The sequence below is a fragment of the Emydura macquarii genome, unplaced genomic scaffold (genome assembly GCF_026122565.2).
Source record: "Emydura macquarii macquarii isolate MOO-44397 ecotype Brisbane River unplaced genomic scaffold, CSIRO-AGI_Emac_v2 contig_302, whole genome shotgun sequence".
Lineage (NCBI taxonomy): Eukaryota > Metazoa > Chordata > Testudines > Chelidae > Emydura > Emydura macquarii.
Window position 1 is genome coordinate 1,062,451 of NW_027130439.1, and position 18,087 is coordinate 1,080,537.

At 40.9% G+C, this 18,087-nt stretch overlaps 1 protein-coding gene across 4 annotated transcripts in view; it reads left to right on the plus strand.

Annotated features, from left to right (window-relative positions):
* EMCN (endomucin) overlaps positions 1-18,087 on the plus strand; it is a 138,421-nt gene that overhangs the window by 93,192 nt on the left and 27,142 nt on the right. For all 4 annotated transcript variants that reach the window (XM_067553614.1, XM_067553622.1, XM_067553605.1 and 1 more), the window contains 2 exons: positions 4,592-4,717; positions 16,154-16,192. In XM_067553614.1, the coding sequence (XP_067409715.1) occupies positions 4,592-4,717; positions 16,154-16,192 (165 nt within the window). The remainder of the gene's footprint in view (positions 1-4,591; positions 4,718-16,153; positions 16,193-18,087) is intronic.

Genomic DNA, 18,087 nt, shown 5'->3' on the forward strand with positions numbered 1-18,087 from the left:
ATTTTCACTGTCTCCTTCTACTTCCTACATCAAGTTAAGTCTCTCATAGATCTTAGTTATGGGTTTTCTCAAAACCCAAATCTCTAGCAGGCATGCTGCGCTCAGTGCAGCTATTCCGTTTTTTAAGCATTCTTTAGGGGACTGGCACAAGAACTGCTCCATCTACTAGATCTTTACTAAAGAGATCCAATACTGAGTATTAGACAAGGCTCAGACCATAATGAAAGCCCCAAATCAGTTGTTGAGATTTAACTGGAAAGGAAATTTCAAATAGAATTAAGAGATTCTCCTCATTAGGTTGTCTCTTTAGGCTCACTCTAGGCCCAGTGCACAACTTTGGACCCACTTCAGCCCTTAATATAGGGCTTAAGGGCCTGATCCAAAGCCCATTGCAGTTAATGGGATTCTTTCTAATTAACTGCAATGGGCTTTGCCTTGGGTTTTAAGCAAGACATAAGCAGTACTGTTACCCTTTCTGACCGAGCAGCTAGCCAGTTCAGGTTCTAATAGGCTATTCCAGTTCAGAGGGGGGAAAAAATGGTGACACGGAGGCCTGGTCTATGTTAGGAACTTATATCAGCATAACTACATCTCTGAAGGGTGTGAAAAATCCATGCCCCTGAAAGACATAGTTATACCAACCTAACCCCAGTGTAGACAGTACTGTATCGACCAAAGAATTCTTCTGTCATCCTAGCTACCACCTCTCAGGGAGGTGGATTACCTACGCCAGTGTGAGAACCCCTCCCATCAGCCAGTGTAAGTCATGTCCACGCTGAAGCGCTAGAGCGGCGCAACTGCAGCTGTCCCACTGTAGCCTTTTAAATGTAGACATACCCTCAGGTATTTCTTTGATGCCGTTTTATTTACAAAGAATTTACATTCTTGCATTTCACCCAGGCTGAATTTATTGTAGCAAAAAAAGATAAATGAAAATGATGTTCTCCCACCGAACCTCCACTGTGGAATATGCAGTATGCAGCACATGTTCCCCAGAACAGTCTGTTCTCACAGCAACTAAATACAAGCTGAGTACTTAGACCCTGGGTTGCTGCCAGTAGCGAGGCAACTCTTGGAACATGTTATCCCTATCAGATTACAGCTGTCTGGGGGGTTACCAGGCAAACTGGTGGTGAGGTCAGAACAAGATGCCTGGCTGCCTCCCTCCTCATTTCCCCCAATCACCTGATTATTTTGCACAGCTCACTGAGTGTATTTATGTTTGACTGTCTCTGCACATGAGGGATTACTGCAAGTCTGGCTTCCCTTCCATTCCCTGATCAGAGGCTTTTATTAATACTGTTGTAATGACTTTATATTACTGCTATGATGATAAGAGAACCATTAGTGGGATCTGCTGCTTGCTACCATTATCATCATCTCCCATTATAAGCCCCTACATGTTTAGAGTTTTGTTGCGGTTTTGGGGGTTTTTTAAAGGCCTCAGGTCAATTCAGTATACAAGGTTTCAGAGCCTGGAGCAATTAAAATAAAAATGAAAACAAACAAACAAAAATTTGTTTTAAAAAAATCTATTAGCCTTTAAATTAAGGGAATTCAGACATGAGCAAAGGCTTCAGAGGCTTTGTGTAACCCTTGCACTATAATTTAAAAAGGCTTTGTTTTTTAAATGAAAGTTTGCAAATCACTAGCTTCTATTACAGACTAGACTTGCATATTAATTTTACCATGTGTGATACTGTGTGCAGAGTGGGCTAGGTGCAGGCAGTTCAGGCTTATCTCTACTTTCCTAGGCTTTCTACAATATGGCCTGAACCTTAAGGTACAATTATGGCTCTTATCATCTTGAGTCATGCTGAAGGGGGAGGCAGCACACACCTCCAGAATGGTGGTGCCTGGAAACACAGGTATTATGCCTTTAGAGAGGTGAAAGGAGCATTCCTTGTTATATGCCTGCTCAATGGGAGGGTGCACCCTGCAGCTTAGCTATTTGGATGTTATACATACATGAAGCAGGGAAAGGAAGGGGTGATGGCCTCAACCAGAAATCCCCCGCTGGTGCTTCCTCCCCTCGTACATGTTAGCTCCCTGAGCCAGATTATACCTGGCCCCTGGAAAGGTGTTCTGGGAGAGGAAAGGGCTCTAGCAAACTCGGGCAGGGAAGCATAGTTTAATTCTGTAAGGTTGTACAAATGCACTTTTTGTTATCAATATTATTTTTACAAAACTGATTTTAGAATAAGTCTAGGTCTGTCAAATGATTAAAAAAAAGAATCTCAATTAATTGAGAGAAAAAATAGTCACAATTACTCACAGTTTTAATTGCACTGTTAAACAATAATAAAATACCAATTTAAATTTTATTATAAATATTTTTGGATGTTCTTCTACATTTTCAAATATATTGATTTCAATTACAACACCGAATGCAAAGTGTACAGGGATCACTTTATATTATTTTTAATTACCAATATTTGCACTGTGGAAAAGATAAACAAAAGAAATAGTATTTTTCAATTCACCTCATACAAGGACTGTAAAGCAAACTCTTTATTGTGAAAGTGTAACTTACAAATATAGAATATTTTTAACATAACTGCACTCAAAAACAAAACAATGTAAAATTTTAGAGTCTATGAGTCGAAGCTTGAAAGGGCATACAAATGTTTAGCATATCTGGCACGTAAATACCTTGCAACGCTGGCTACAACAGTGCCATGCAAACATCTGTTCTCACTTTTAGGTGACATTGTAAATAAGAAGCAGGCAGCATTATCTCCCGTAAATGCAAACAAACTTGTTTGTCTTAGCAATTGGCTGAACAAGAGGTAGGACTGAGTGGACTTGTATGAGGTGAATTGAAAAATACTATTTCTTTTGTTTATCTTTTTTACAGTGCGATTAATTGCGACTATCTTTTTTTAATCTGTTTAATTTGTTTTGTGTTAATCGCGTGCATTAACTGTGGTTAATTGACAGCCCTAAATAAGATTTAAACGTACCCCCAAAGTGGATCATGTGCTGTTGGAGTTACAGCTACATGCAGTCCACTTGCCTATTTAGCTAAGGATGGCTCCAGGGCCCTATCCTGCTGCACATGGAATTCCTAAAGAAGTCACTGAGTTCTGGGTGTAGCTTGATAGTGGGATAAGATCCAGAAGGCCCTGAAATTTGGTTAGACATCTTAATTCACATTTAGGCACCTAAATAAGATTTCCAGAAATGCTGAGCACCTGCTGCTCTCTCTGAAGTCACTGGTTACTGCTGGTGTTCAGTCACTGAAAATCAGGCCTTGGGGGGATGTCTACATTGCAATAAAACACCCCTGGGCTGTCCCATGTCAGCTGATTTGGGCTTGCAGAGCTATAAAATTGTAATGCAAACATTTGGGCTTGGGCTGGAGCCCGAGCTCTGGGACCCTCTCCACTCATGGGGTGCAAGGGCTAGGCCTTCAGCCTGAGCCTGAACATCTACATGGCAATTCTGTAGCCCCACAAGCCTGAGTCAGCTGACATGGGTCAGCAGTGGGTGTTTTATTGCAGTGTAGACATACCCTAAATGTCTGGACAGAGATTTCGGGGAAGGGATCTCTCTGGGAAGACAAGGGGGAATTCAGACACTTTGTACAAATTTGAAGTACATGTTCCCAAAGACTGTGACATGGTCTATGTACAATATTTGCACCAGCTTACATTTATAGTTTTTTTTTAAAAAATTGTTTTAATTATCTGGTGCAAACCCCCTTGTGTGGACACACTTCCAGTGGTTTCAAGCTGGCTCTTATAGATTTTGCATAAGTCAGAAAGGCAGTATTTTGTTGCCATCAGATACCTGCTGTTTTTATCCAATAGGTAGCGTCTTGCCTTTTGTTACATTATGATATGAATACGAAATATAAATTATCCACTCTATTCTGACAACTTAAATTCTGTTCCATTGTTTTTCAATGACCTTCAGCACCGCTGCCTCACGTGGTGCATCACATGATCATTTTAGACTCACCCTAGAGTGCAAATCTCATTATTACACAAGTAGCCCTGACCCTATATCAACCATATGAGAGCTGAAATAAAGGCAAGAATAGACATTTACTTGTACAGTTAACGATCTCCGGATATATTGTACTTTCTAAGCAGCAGGATAAATCCACCCAATGGTGGAGAATGAACAATTGACTCTATTGTTAATTTCCAGCTGTAAAACTTGTATGATATATCAAACATGTGACTTTCAGACGTTTAGCTGTAGAGTTGAAACAGAGACTTTATTATTAATAATGCCAACAAAACTGTATGCGGGAATCCAGCTCCTCTCTTCTGACCAGGCTGCACTCAGCACAGGAATGGGGTAGGGAGGGAGGTGGCTCTAAGCTACTTTTTCCATCCCCTGATCTTGGAGCAAGGGCCTGAGGCTATTTTGGCCTCTGGTATGGCTTAGAGAAGCCTCAAGGCTGCTGCAAGTTATGCTGGCAATAACAAGGTCTGTTTGACTGGCAAAGGATTGCCAGAGTGCAGGGAGCTCCCACTATGCTCTCTACACTGGTGCGGCTGGGAGCAAGTATGGTGTAGAGGGCAGGATTAAGCATCTTGTTTGTATTGGATGAATGCTCATTTGACCACCTTCTTTTCAGATCTGCATAACAGTAAAACAACTTCAGGACGCAGCAAGGATCATGAGACCATTTCTAATGCTGATGGGTCACCTACATCTCCGACAACAAGAACAAGTCCAGCAGGCACCCATGCTGAAGCCACAAGTAAGTGATGAGTCCCTATATCATCCGTCACATAGTATCCTGAAACAGAACCATTTCTCTGAAACAGCCATGCTCAGTGTGAAATGTCCATTTCATTTTGCATCACAGTTAGTGATGGGGTGAACTTCAAAAGATTCAGAGTTTGGGCTACTCAGAGCCTATAAATTATAAAAGGAGCTGAAAAGATTTGGCATTGACTGCTGTAGGAGGTCACTGAGTCAAATTACTCTGGCTAGAATTTAAAAAGTGGAAAACTATCATTTTTAGGATCACTAGCAGCTCTACAAACTAAGACAATGCTATAAGGGTGACCAAATGATGTTGTTCAGGGTATAAAATGATCATCTGTGAGGTCAGGGAGGCATTAATCTTCCACAACTCACAAATATCATGGTACAGCTGGCTGGTGGGGAGGCTTCATCTTATTTTGAATCCTTAGGTACTGGCTGTGGCTGAAGGTAGACACCAGACTAAATGGACAATGGTTTGTTTATGATTTGGTGAGTCCCGTGTTTCCATCTGGTTTACCTCCACTGTCTTTTGAAGAATCACAAAGCACTATCTGGGTTTCTTTTTAAAGCCTACTGATCAGATTTTGCTATCATTTACACCATCACAAGCCCACTAAAGATGATGATTTTGCTTGCATGTAATTTGAGAGGAAAACTTGGCCCACCAACTTTAACACCAAAGATTCACGAAGGAACCATCATACTACAGTCCATGATCAATCCAGACTGCTGTCTGCAGCAGCTGTCAGCACAGTTCAAAATCAGCTCTTATGGACAAGCAGACACCATTACCTCGCTTTTTACGCTTCCAGCAGGAAATGGTTCTAACTCAGATTAAGTTCTCCAAGAATAAAATAAGAAAGAACCCCAGGCTCCACTGTCTAATAGAAACATAACAGCTGGTGTGAACTCCAGCTTAACACAGATGCATATGTTTCAGATCTCAGCAACCCTTCAGTAGCTGTTCAAAGGAGATGGATCGTCACATAAATGATGCTATGAACTGATCTGCTAAAAGTTGTTTAACTGCAGATTTGGAGGCCACTGCTGCTTGCTTTTAATAGAACCTACTACAGAGTAAGATATAAGAGCCACCACTTGGAGATAGGAAAAAGTTCTATCCTTTGAGCTGCTGACAAAATGTTATTAAAAATAATGGCAAACCGATCATGAAAACTGGAAAGTAACACTGGACTTTCAAATCGCAACAAAATGTTGATGAAATCTTGAACAGATGACTTTGGCTAGGGAGGGAGGAGTGAGTGTCAGGAAGGGTGGCTAACACCTTTGAGATATCCCATAAATGGCTTGTTCTCTGGTTGGAGCCCTATAAAGTGTATCTGTTGGGAGAGCTGAGCATGGAACAAAGTTATGGGCCCGTGTTAGCTCTTTGATGTGATCAGATTAAACATGATGAACTTCATGCACCACTGCATTATTCCAGTGTGCCTCTACTATAGTCAGTGGAGTTACACTGGTATAAAACCGAGTAAACCCAGGACTTCATCTTGTCCAATGATTCTATTCAATGAGATATTTAGTTGGTCACTAAAGAAAATGTACAATCATCAACCTTCTAGCAAGGATGTTTTTGCTCACTTTTAAAGAGCCTGAATCAAGGTCCATTAAAATTCCTAGGAGTCTTCACTGACTGGAGTGGGGTTGGGGTCAAAACTGCAATGCACATCATTGTCGGCAATTATTTTGATATCTTAGTTTGCTCGACAGCCTTTGACAAATATTTCATGCCCCACGTGCCATCTTCAATTTTGATATAATGAAATAAAAATAAATCACCATTTTTAAAATGAAAGGTATTTGATTTTTTTTGTAAGTAACGTGGGTAAATGATACAGGTTAAAATGAAACTGAACACATTGGATCATATATATTGTGTGTTTTCCATTATCTATACAATTATGTTCTATATGAAAGTTATCCAAGAATGTTTTATTCTTTTGGGGGTTTTTGTAAACTCAAAAAACTCTGCTTTGCTACTCTGCTGTGAAGTCCCATAATCCTCATCAGCCTGCAACTGTCCTTCCCAGGATTCCAGCTGTCTGGCTGAGAAAGAAAGGAGTATTTCCCTTTCCACGTTTAAGCCTACATGGAGTCAGTAGCCATCCTGGAATCACTTCTCCATTCACACTGGCTGCCTGCTTTGTCCCTTGCTTCTCTGTTTGCAAAAGAATCACCTGAGTGAAATATGGCCCAGGGGACTTCTTTTGTCTTAAGAAGGCAATGCGTCCCACTACAGCCACATACTCATGAGTGACAAAGCCATCAGTGAGTTACAGAAGTCATCCTGAACAAGTGCCAGTAAAACCTTTATCACACCCCAGGCCATCATACATTCTGTATAGATTTAGAGCTTTTTATAAATGTTACTGGTACTGGTTGTTTTTGTATCTCTCCTCTGGTAAAATTACCATGAATCCAATTGTTCAGAGATCGAGGACACCATAGAAACCATTAAATAGTTTGAACAATCTTGTGAATTTAAAGTTCATTATCTTGTCCAGTCTAGTGCTAAAAGAAATGCTATGTATCTTATTGGGAAACTGAGGATCTCCCTTTCCCGTGATATAAAGCTTCAGGCCCCCATTCTCCATCACGGAGAAGTGCAGGTGGACAAAGATCATATCAAATTGATCCAAAATAAAAGATTAGGATTTGGTTTGACCAGCCAAAATAGTTTAATTTAGCTTGACCCAACCTGAAAAAACAATATTTTTGTTTTTATTTTTCCCAACAGGAAATGGAACAAATTTCTGCCAACTTGAAATTTTCCCATTGAAAGTATTTTTGTAGAAACTACTTTTTTTTTTTTTTTTTTTTCCTACAACTTCCAGCTAGCTCTACCAGAAAGCGTAGGGAGTGGGAGGAGCATCTGAGAGAGCTGGAGAGCAGCTGAAATGAGTGGGGGAACCTATCAAAGGACTTCAAGTAATATCAGAGACCAATATTACTGTAATGTAGTAGTTATAGTAGATTGAAACAGCCGAGGAGGAAGGCTCTGTAATAGTGTGATAGAGCAATACCAGATAGTGTGCCATTTTATTTTTTGATTTAAGCAACAAAGGATGCATGAGATGGTTCATGAAGGCTTCATGGACTCTGTATGTTAAGGCAATATGAGGATAGATCCACCAAGCAGGGTGTTAGCATCAAGTGATCCCCTATTATAGGCTGAATTAAGCTATAGTCAAATTAATCAACCCACTACAACCATAGATACCTTCATTGTACAGATCAGGCCAAATCCCACTCACTTAAATCACAGGAGTAATCTCCCTAAAATCAACCGGACAACTCATGTGAGCGAGGCCACAAGGGTCTAATCCTTCATGTGCACAAGAAAATAACTATATAGAAACTTTGACCAGAGTCTTTATCTTAAAGCTATTGCAGTGGCTGCTGCTTCTGAGCAACGAGATGCACGTGACAATCAATTGAGGAGATTGGGACATGTCAAATGTAGCCAAGTTTTGTTTTACATAATCATAGATCTACACAGAAAAGTATGGTCAGGCCCAGAGTAATTTATAAAACTTACTTTTACTCTGCTTTATATTGCAATAATCCCCTCTCAGAAATCTGCCATAATTGTACTTTTAAGCATTTGTTTTGCTTGTGAATCAGAGTTTCATGTGGCTGCCCTCCAAAAATTGAAGAAGTAAACTGCAGGCTACTGAAGTTATTTAGGCAGTGGACCTTTGAGAATATTATGGAGGGAGGTTAGTTATTGGTCTCTTTCACCATCTGTCAGTCTTCTCACCACCTCTGAATTGGTTCAGTCAGGTATTTTTCAAAGCAAACTCTGGTCAGTTGTGCCAAAAAAATTGTTTTGCTCCACCACCCAACAAGGATTTAGCACAGCCAATGTTGTACACTTCACTTTTCAATGATGAATCTGGACGTTTTCCCAGATTATTTATACAGAGCATCTGCCCCTCTAATTTACAACCCCAAAGGATGAGGTTGACTAGAAACAAACAGACAGGACAACTACAGTATCTGTTAGCAGTGAACTGCTCTTGCCTTTCTTCCCATCTCTTTCTGTAAAACAGCTGTGCATGACCCCATGTTCATGGAGATTCAGAGACTACAAACTGAAAATGCCTACTGCATTGGCCACCTGAACACATGTTTATAGGCCACTGCGGAGACACCACCAGCACAAAAACAACAGTACAGTTGCTTGACTGGATACTTGAGATGGAAGGGAAAAAAGAGTCGGGGGGGGGATCCCAGATCTCAACCTTGTTTCTCTCTCCCCCACCCCCTTTCTCTTCACTATTCTCTATCTATTTTCTAATTTCTATTTTGTCAGAATGCAGATCACATTTGGAAAAGATACTTCATACTCTGTGCAGTTTTAATAATGGTCATGAGCTAGGTGGCAATCACTAAGGTGGGCTGCTAAAGTGGGTAGCGCCCCTTTAAATAGTTTGAGAGTCCTCTAACAGTGTTCACTGTCCATGTCTGAAGTGACCAGAGATCTGTCAGAACAGCAGTGTGTATTATTCATAGATTCCAAGGCCAGAAGGGACCATTGTGATTATCTAGTCTGACCTCCCATCTAGCACAGGCCATATAGAGCTTCCCCCAAAATAATTCCTAGAGAAGATCTTTTAGAAAAACATCTGATTGTAATTTAAAAATGGCTAGTGAAGAAGAATCCATCACGACTCTTGGTAAATTGATCCAATGGTTAATTAACCTCACTCTTTAAAAAAAAAAAAAACCCTTCTGATGAACTCCATGCGTGTCAATATGAGGCCACATGATGGAATTTCTTTTTTTCAATTTGTTTTTTTAAAAACCTAGGAAATTACATTCCCCCCTCTTCCCCACACACATGTACAGGGGGGAGGGGGTGTGTGCAAATTAAGGTTGCATTTCCTGACTCGTGCATGCTTGACTTTGCAACTTTAATAATGTTCTTTTAAGGGTAGGGCTTTTTGGGAGAGGTAATATGTAGATCTGCATGTTTATTTGGATCCCACTCTTCCTACATGATTCCTTCAGATTACATTTGTAGCATATAGACTAAACCACACAACAGCAGTCATTCTGTGTTTTAGGGAACATATTGTAGGTAGTAGTACTAATGTTTAAAACCAATAGCACTTACGCAGTGTTTAAGACATTAGGTAAATAAATCTCATACTGCTTCTAAGGTAAGTAATATCTTCATGTTATAGAGGGGTGACAGTCTAAGACACCAGAGGATCAGTGAATTGTTCAAGATTACACTTGGTGTGATTCACCCTTATGCAGATGGCCAGCATGTGGCATAGTACAAAAAGCACAGAATGGGTGCAAAAGTGACTTTACATCCCTCCAGGATTCTGGTCTGCTCCAGGAGCTGATTTAGCCTCTGGTATAATTTAGAGTAGCCAGATGGCTGCTCTGAATTATGGCAGCTTTCCCCTGACTGCATTCGGGCATCTTCGCAGTCCAGAAGAGCTGGAGTGCAGAGCATGTGCCAATCTCTTGCAGAATTGTAATCTCTCTTTACAAATTCCCCCAGGATAATATAAGAGAACTGCATTCCCCACTATCACCCCGCAAGGAAAGAGCCCTAAGGAAATAGACAGGGCTTTCATTGAATGTAATATGGCTGGTTCAGTCAAACAATTGCAGGAAGAGAATTTCAGAGCTGAGCATTCACCAGAGCCCTGCATTTGAACTCAAGACAATACTAGTTAGAGGTTAATAGCAAAATGTCCTAGCTCCTCTCAACTGCCAGGTTAGTACATCAGGAAAGAAGCAGATTCTAAGGGAGCCAGGCCCAACTCATGTAGGACTTTCATAGATCCAAAATTAACATGTTGAATTGCACCCAGGTGCAAACTAGAAGCTTCTAAAAGCTTTGGAGAACAGGTGCTATCTGCTTGCTGTTTCTCGCACCACTAATTGAGCAAGCATCATGTCCTGCATCAGCTGTAGCTTCTGAGTGTTCATTAAAGGCAGCCCCCTTTCAATAAGCCAGTTTGGAGACCACAAAGACAAGGATGATGGCAATGAGGTGCACACCAGATAGAAATGGTCACAGTCAGCTAGCCCCTACTTTGAGGCAGCCTGTGTCAACAAAAGAGTGAGCATTCCACTGCCAGTATACAGTTCGGTGCCCCAGTACCCCATTGACTTGCACAGTGCTCATGTCAGGGGGTTTAATACTGTGTCACAAAGATCACTGGGGGGTGTGATGGAAAGCTGCGGCTCCAAATCTGAAATATTCATTAGCTGCCTTAATTTCCTAACATGCTAGACGTGGTGCGGCAGCATTCTAAGAAGAATAGGAATTACTGCACTGCACACTGAAATAAATGTTGCATCTAACAGTAATGGGTTAGTAAGCACTATGCATGAGGCGTTGTAAGGTCCATTTCTTCTTCATTAACAATGCATATTACTCCTGCTGCTCTGCAGACTGCTAGCCAAAATCACAAAGGTAACTAATGAATGTTCATTTTTAAAAGGCTCTGTGACACTTGAGGATATGGAGTAACTCTTTACCTGTCGCAGTGAGGTACTTCACTTTGCTTTAGTTAGACACTTAAGGTATTGGCCGGTGAAATGCCAGCTAGCTACTGAAAGGCACTTACTCAAGTTGTAGTCTGAGAATTTTTAGGAATGTATTAGTTGCAGCAAATAGGGGCTTGGCGACAGCCCCATAGCACAAGTGGCTTTCCACTCCTCTGATTCTGCTGATGTTGTGTGCAAGGCCACTTCCACCCTCACCCTGCCCATAAGAGTAAGAGATCGGTTATTGTCATGCCCGCTATGAGTCAGCTGGCAGTTATGAAGGGGATGGGGCAAGGAAGAACAAATATTACAGCAATATGGTCACATAAGATGGTCGGAGTTGGAAAGGAGCTTTTAGATCACTGAGAACACAGTGATTAAACTCTTACTACTCTTGCTGTTAGGCTAAGACTAAGCAATTAAAACTTCTTTTTAAAAAAAAAAACTGCATTGTACACAATGCCTGATGATATTTTCTAAAAACAAGGCTGAGGGCTAAAATCTTCTGAGGACCAGAGCAGAGTGAAAGCCCCCATCAATCCATACCATTCAGGAAAGATCTCTGTTTGTTTGTAACAAGGTTAGAAGGCAGAGTCGCTGGGCTCAAGATATGTGATCTGTGGCAAGTACTGCTGTTCCTAAAAGTTTCACTGCACAGATTGTAGGTAGCAGAACCCGGGGGCAGAAAGGTGAAGGTAGGGGCTACTTGTTTTTTATTTAGATACTGTTCTTTTTTAAATGCACAGGGTAGGGGGGTTTTTTGCTACCACCCCAGTGTGTTCTGTTGCAATACAGACTTAACCTGAAAGATGATGTGTATGTAATAGGGTAATTCTACAATAAGTAACCTCCAGGCATTCTGAACAACTTTGCACTAGGGATCTAAACGCTCTTAAAACAAGAAGTTGACATTTACACCCTGTACTTAGGGCCAGTACAAAACCTATATACTACTTAAATCCACAAAATAGGGCTTAAGTGGGACATAAATGGTGCAAAGTCTTGGTGCTGGTCCTCCACACAGGATGAATTTCATCCTTAGGGAAATACTTACCTCTATGTGTCTTCTGGGCCCCACAAGCATTCTTTGTAGAATCCACTGATTTGACCAGAGCTCCTTGTGTTCAGATTGAATGAATTCAGCCCCAGTCCAAGGGGAATATGTCATTCTGTTTGACACCATAGGAGATACTGAACAAACAGACGAGATGCTAAGCTCTCTCTCCATCTGCAGTCAGGGAGGTATAGAGCAAGGAGACAAAGAAGTAACAGCTCTTCACTTCCAGCAGCTAGAAGGAGTGTTGGAAAAGAGGTGGTGCAGAATCTCCCTGACTAGAAGTAGTAAGGAAAGCGGAGAGATGCCATGATGCTGAAAAGAATCACAGAGTCACAAAGTGACTGGCGCCTAACATCTCAACGCTGCTTTGTGTTACTGCAGTGATGTATGGTGACTTAGACCTATGACACTGCAAAAATTGCAATGCAATACTCAGACAGCCTGCCCCAATTACTTTGTAGCTCACTCCAGTACCATTCACGGAATAAGTAGATCTCTAGCTCTTTGTGGATGGATCCTACTGATTTAGTGTCTTTCCAGTTATAGCTTTCTAATCATCATGCAAAAAGATTTACCACCCTTAATGAAAAATACTCACTGCAGCGAGGACAGACATTACAGCCTGTTCCTCCATCATATAATAAAGAATTTTTAAATGCAAAACTTTTTCAAACAGAGTTTCAGATTCTTTGATGCAACACCAGCTTTTGGGTTTAATAATTTCTAAGGTATGCAAGCAGTTTCCTCCAAGTATCTTTTGCAACAGTATTAGCATCAACAAACATGCTGGATCACATACGTTGTCACTCTGGTCCTAAACTGAAATACATCATGTTCTCTGCTAACCAAATTAATTCTGGATTTTCTTCTTTCTAGCTAAATAACAAAACCAGCATAGACTGTACATTGAATTTGGTTATATTTGTGATGGGCTTCTGCAAAATATAACAATAAAAACCTGTCTAGATAGTCTCGAGTCCAAAATGAGCATTATTACTACTGCAAAAAGTGATCTGATCAGATGGAAGGATGGAAATGAGAGAGTGGGGTATGCTTTAGTAACTAGAGCAGGGTCAAGGGAATCAGTACTACTGAATTTTATTCCTAGCTCTGGCACTCTCTCATTGCATGAACATACAAAAATCATATCGCTACTCTGTGCCTCAGTTTCCACATCTGTAAATTGTGGGCAATGATTCTCATCTACCTTTATACATTCCTTTGAGATGCTAATTAAGTATTATATAAAAGCTTACTATTATTGTACAAAATCCTTATGTACTTAGTCTATTCTGAAACAGTTGTTGCTCATGCAAAAAGCTCATTTGAAGTTAGTGGGCATTTATAATAATTGAGTAAAACTTGATGGACTACAAAATTTAGCCCTTTTTTATTATAACTGAAGATAAGCCAAAGCCCTAATATTCAGATCTGACTCAGATTTTGAGTGTTCCAAACTTCGAGAATGTTAGCATCTGGGGGTTGGGTTCAGCACAGTAGAGAGAATGGTTCCAGCCATGAAATTTGAATCCAGAGCTGAGTTTGGCTTCTGAATCCCCTCCCCTCCATGTCTTGGGCATGTTTGCTTTGGGCCCACTTATAATTATTATTCTAAAGCTTATTTAATAGTATTTGCGTATTGCTCTGAGACACTGAGGTGAAAGATATTCTATATAAATTACTCTTGAGATGTGCCTGAAAAAAAAAGCAAATTAATAGAATCATAGAATTATAGAGTTGGAAGGGACCTCAGAGGTCATCTAGTCCAACCCCCTGCTCAAAGCAGGACTAACCTCAGCTAAATAATCCCAGCGAGGGTTTTGTCAAGCCGCAGCTTAAAATCCTTTGAAGATTGAGATTCCACCACCTCCCTAGGTAACCCTTCCAGTGCTTCACCACCATCCTAGTGAAAAACTTTTTCTAACCTAGACCTAGACCGAATAGAGGGGAATAATCACTTCCCACGATCTGCTGGCAATGCTCCTACTAATGTAGCCCAATATGCTATTAGCCTTCTTGGCAACCAGGGCACATTGCTGACTCATATCCAGCTTCTTATCCACTGTTACCCCCAGGTCCTTTTCTGCAGAACTGCTGCCTAGCTCATCAGTCCCCAGTCTGTAGCTGTGCATGGGATTCTTCCTTCCTAAGTGCAGGACTCTGCACCTGTCCTTGTTGAACCTCATCAGATTTCTTTTGGCCCAATTATCCAGTTTGTTTAGGTACTTCTGTATCCTATCCCTACCTTCCAGGATATCTACCACTCCCCCTAGCTTAGTGTCATCTGCAAACTTGCTGAGAGTGCAATCTACTCCATCCTCCAGCTTGTCCAAAATTCAATCCTAGGATGTATCAAGTAAGGTGTTTCCAGAAGTATTAATAGTAGTATTTCATTTGAGAAGCATTAATGCCATTACACAAGGCAATGGTAAGACTTCAGCTGGAATTCTATGTACAGTTCTGGTCACCCATGTTCAAGAAAGATGAATTCAAACTGGATCAGGTACAGAGAAGAGCTACTACAATAATCAGGGGAATAGAGGGCCTATCTTAGAGGAGACTGGAAGAGCTTGGCTTGTTTAGCCTTGCAAAAAAAAAAAAAAGGTTGAGAGGGGAATATGATTTCTGTCTATAAATACATCCGAGGGGTAAACACCAGAGAGGCTGAAGAGCTGTTTAAGCTAAAGGATGTTGTTGGCATAAGAACAAATGTGTAGAGACTAGCCGTGAATAAATTCTGGCTAGAAGCTAGAAGAAGGTTTCTAAACACTAGAGGAGTGAAGTGCTGGAACAGCCTCCCAATTGGCATTGTGGGGGCAAACAACTTCATTAGTTGTAAGAGAGAGCTGGACAAATTTATGAATGGGATTGTATAACGGGGTTGCTTGTGATAGTGGGGGCAGGGCTTGGTGGGGGAGGTCCATATGTCTTATTTTCCTAAACTTTATGCTTCAGGGCTTCAGCTGGCCACCAGGAGGGATCAGGAAGGATTTTTTCCACTCTTTTCTGCTTTTGTTTGTTTGGTTTTTTGCCTTCTTTCCTGAAGCACTGGTATGGCCATGGCTGGAGATAGGACATAGGGCCAAGTGGGCCAATGCTCTGAGGTGACAGGCACTGAGCATTCTCTCTCTCAGGTGCTTAGCTGGCTGGTTCTTGTTCACATGCTCAGGGTTTAACAGATAGCTATATTTGGTGTCAGGATCCCAGGTCAGATGCTGGCAGTGACCTTGAGGATTTTCACCTGCCTTTGCATAATGAAGTGCAAGTCACGTGCTGGTATGATCTGGGTATATCTCAGCCCCACTGCAGGATCCTCAGGAATGGGTACACCTCAGTCCTTCATATTCGCTCCCTGTGGCACACAATAGTTCAGTCGCTTGTTGATTGTAATACTTGGGTCGAATTCTGATTGTTAGGTTGACTGTGTAGCTGCTAGTGGTGTTGGTGGCCTGTGACATACAGGAGGTCAGACTAGATGATCCGGCGATCCCATCTGGTTTAAACTCTGACTCTGTATCTGTACTGATTCTTCCACAATGGACTAGTTCCACTGAGTGGCTGCTACTTCCTTTCAGTGCCCACCATGCTAGAAGAGGATGATAAGATACAACGATTCCATGTGTACAGCTTGTCCAAAAATAGCTACCATTTCTAGGTCAGCTCTTCAGCTGGAATAAATGGGCCCAGCACCATTATCTTCAATGGAACTATGCTAATATAGCCCTGACCCCTGTCCTCTGAACCTGTGTCCTCCTTTGCATCCTACAAATAACAGTGTGGCTAATCTTAAAGCAATTGCTAACCATAGTGCTCTTTTTGTCTTTTATTTTATAGGCTCACACCCGAAATCACTGTCAACATCAACAATTAAGAGTAAGAAAAGGACCTAGTCCTTACGCATTCATTAAAGGGAATTGGACGCGGCGAGGGGAGAACTGAATGAAAGAGGAAGAATAAATGTAAAGGGCACCAGAAAGCTCCAGGGAGAGAATGAAATCAAAGCATAGCTCTGAAATGGACAGGAAATATATATTTCCTTCTGTAATAAGTAGTTTTCCTTGCTAATTCAACTGAACATAATATTACAGCAGGAGACACTGAAAACATACAGGATATACGCACAAAATTCAAGCTATCTTAAAAGGTCAAAGAGAGATTAGGTTGCAGTGGAAAATTGATACAAGAATAAAATATTTGTCAAGATATTCTTAGATGCTTATTATATTCACTGTTAATTCTTGTATCACTTTTTTTTTAATTATCAAGTACTGGCAGATCTCAGAGGGCAACAGTTTTCTGTGCCAATCATTCGGCTTGTATTGTCCTTTTGAACACCCTTTGGAGTTATCAGAGAGCGGGCTCCTCTGTACTGTGTTCTTTTGTCTCTTCCTGCTCTTTCTATCACTTTCCCTCCTGCAACCAGGGCCAACCCCCTCCCCATACTCTGAGATTTGCACAGATCATTTTCTATTTGTTAAACATCTTCCAAATTTACCTTCAGGATGGAGGGTATAGGTGCATGGGCCTGGAGTGGGGGAGAATTTCAACTAATAGAACTGATAATAGTATTCAGGTTTGTATTCCTTTATCTATTTTATCTTCTTAGTAATGATTCCTTTTAACTGTTGCAGTTCTCATTGCCATAAAATGCCATGTGATTCAGCCTACAGGTTCCTGTTAATGGTTTATTCCTCTATCAATCAGTCCCATAAGTGGGTGTTTCTATGCATCATTTAATGAAGTGAGCTAGAAAAAATTCAAGGATGAATTTAAATCCTTAGCTTCTCACCTGAGAACACACATGCCAAGTTCTGGGAATCCGTATTTACTGCAGCAAGCTTTTTTGTTTAATTTGTTTCTGTTACTGGATTTAAGCACTATCCATGATCAGCTGAGTGTGCTTTTTATTTGCTTGTCTAATTCTTACTATAGTGAGTACAGGTAAGGTAATGATGATATTCCTCTGAGAACTCGAAAGAGATAGCACTGAATTATAAAATTTATTAGAATTATCCCAGGCACTTTATGATGGCTTATGAACTCCATTCTTGCATTTTCACCTCCCAGCAAATAGACACCCTGGAAGAGGTAACTTGTACTTTGCAGAGATAAGGACCTTGGACAATGATTATCTATATTATGTTATAGCACTTAAAGGCGCCAACCAAGATCAAGTACTGTACAAATACATAGTAGGCAATAATCCCTGTCACAATGATCTTAAAACCCTAGACAAGACAGAAATAGGATGGGAAGGGAAACAGACAGATGAAGTGACTTTCCCAAGGTCACTGAGCCAATCAATAGCAGAACTGGGAATAGAATCCAGATCTCATGACTCCCAGTCTAGTTGCTGCCAACCAGACATGTTGCATGTTAAACATTCCCATAAATACCTGTTGCTTCTAGTGATCTGGAAAATACAACCAGCCTGTAATAGCCAGCAAGTCTGTAGAGAAGCAATCCTGCCCTTTCTCCTCCTCTTCAACTGTAAGCAAAGTACTATTGTGTAGTGGGGCAGATCGGTTTGAACCTCAGTTTGTTGCTACAATTCTTAAATATTCCGAAACAGTTACAGTACCAATATAAACAAATGATAGTCTAGAGTTTAAGGCACTGAACTGGGCCTCAGCAGCTTTGAGTTCAGTTTCTGGCTGTGCCGCAGATTTCCTCTGACCTTGGGAAAGTGACTTAATCTTTGTGTGTGCCTCAACTTCCGTCTGTAAATGGGGCTAATGCTTCCTTTTTCTCACTCCATTTAGATTATA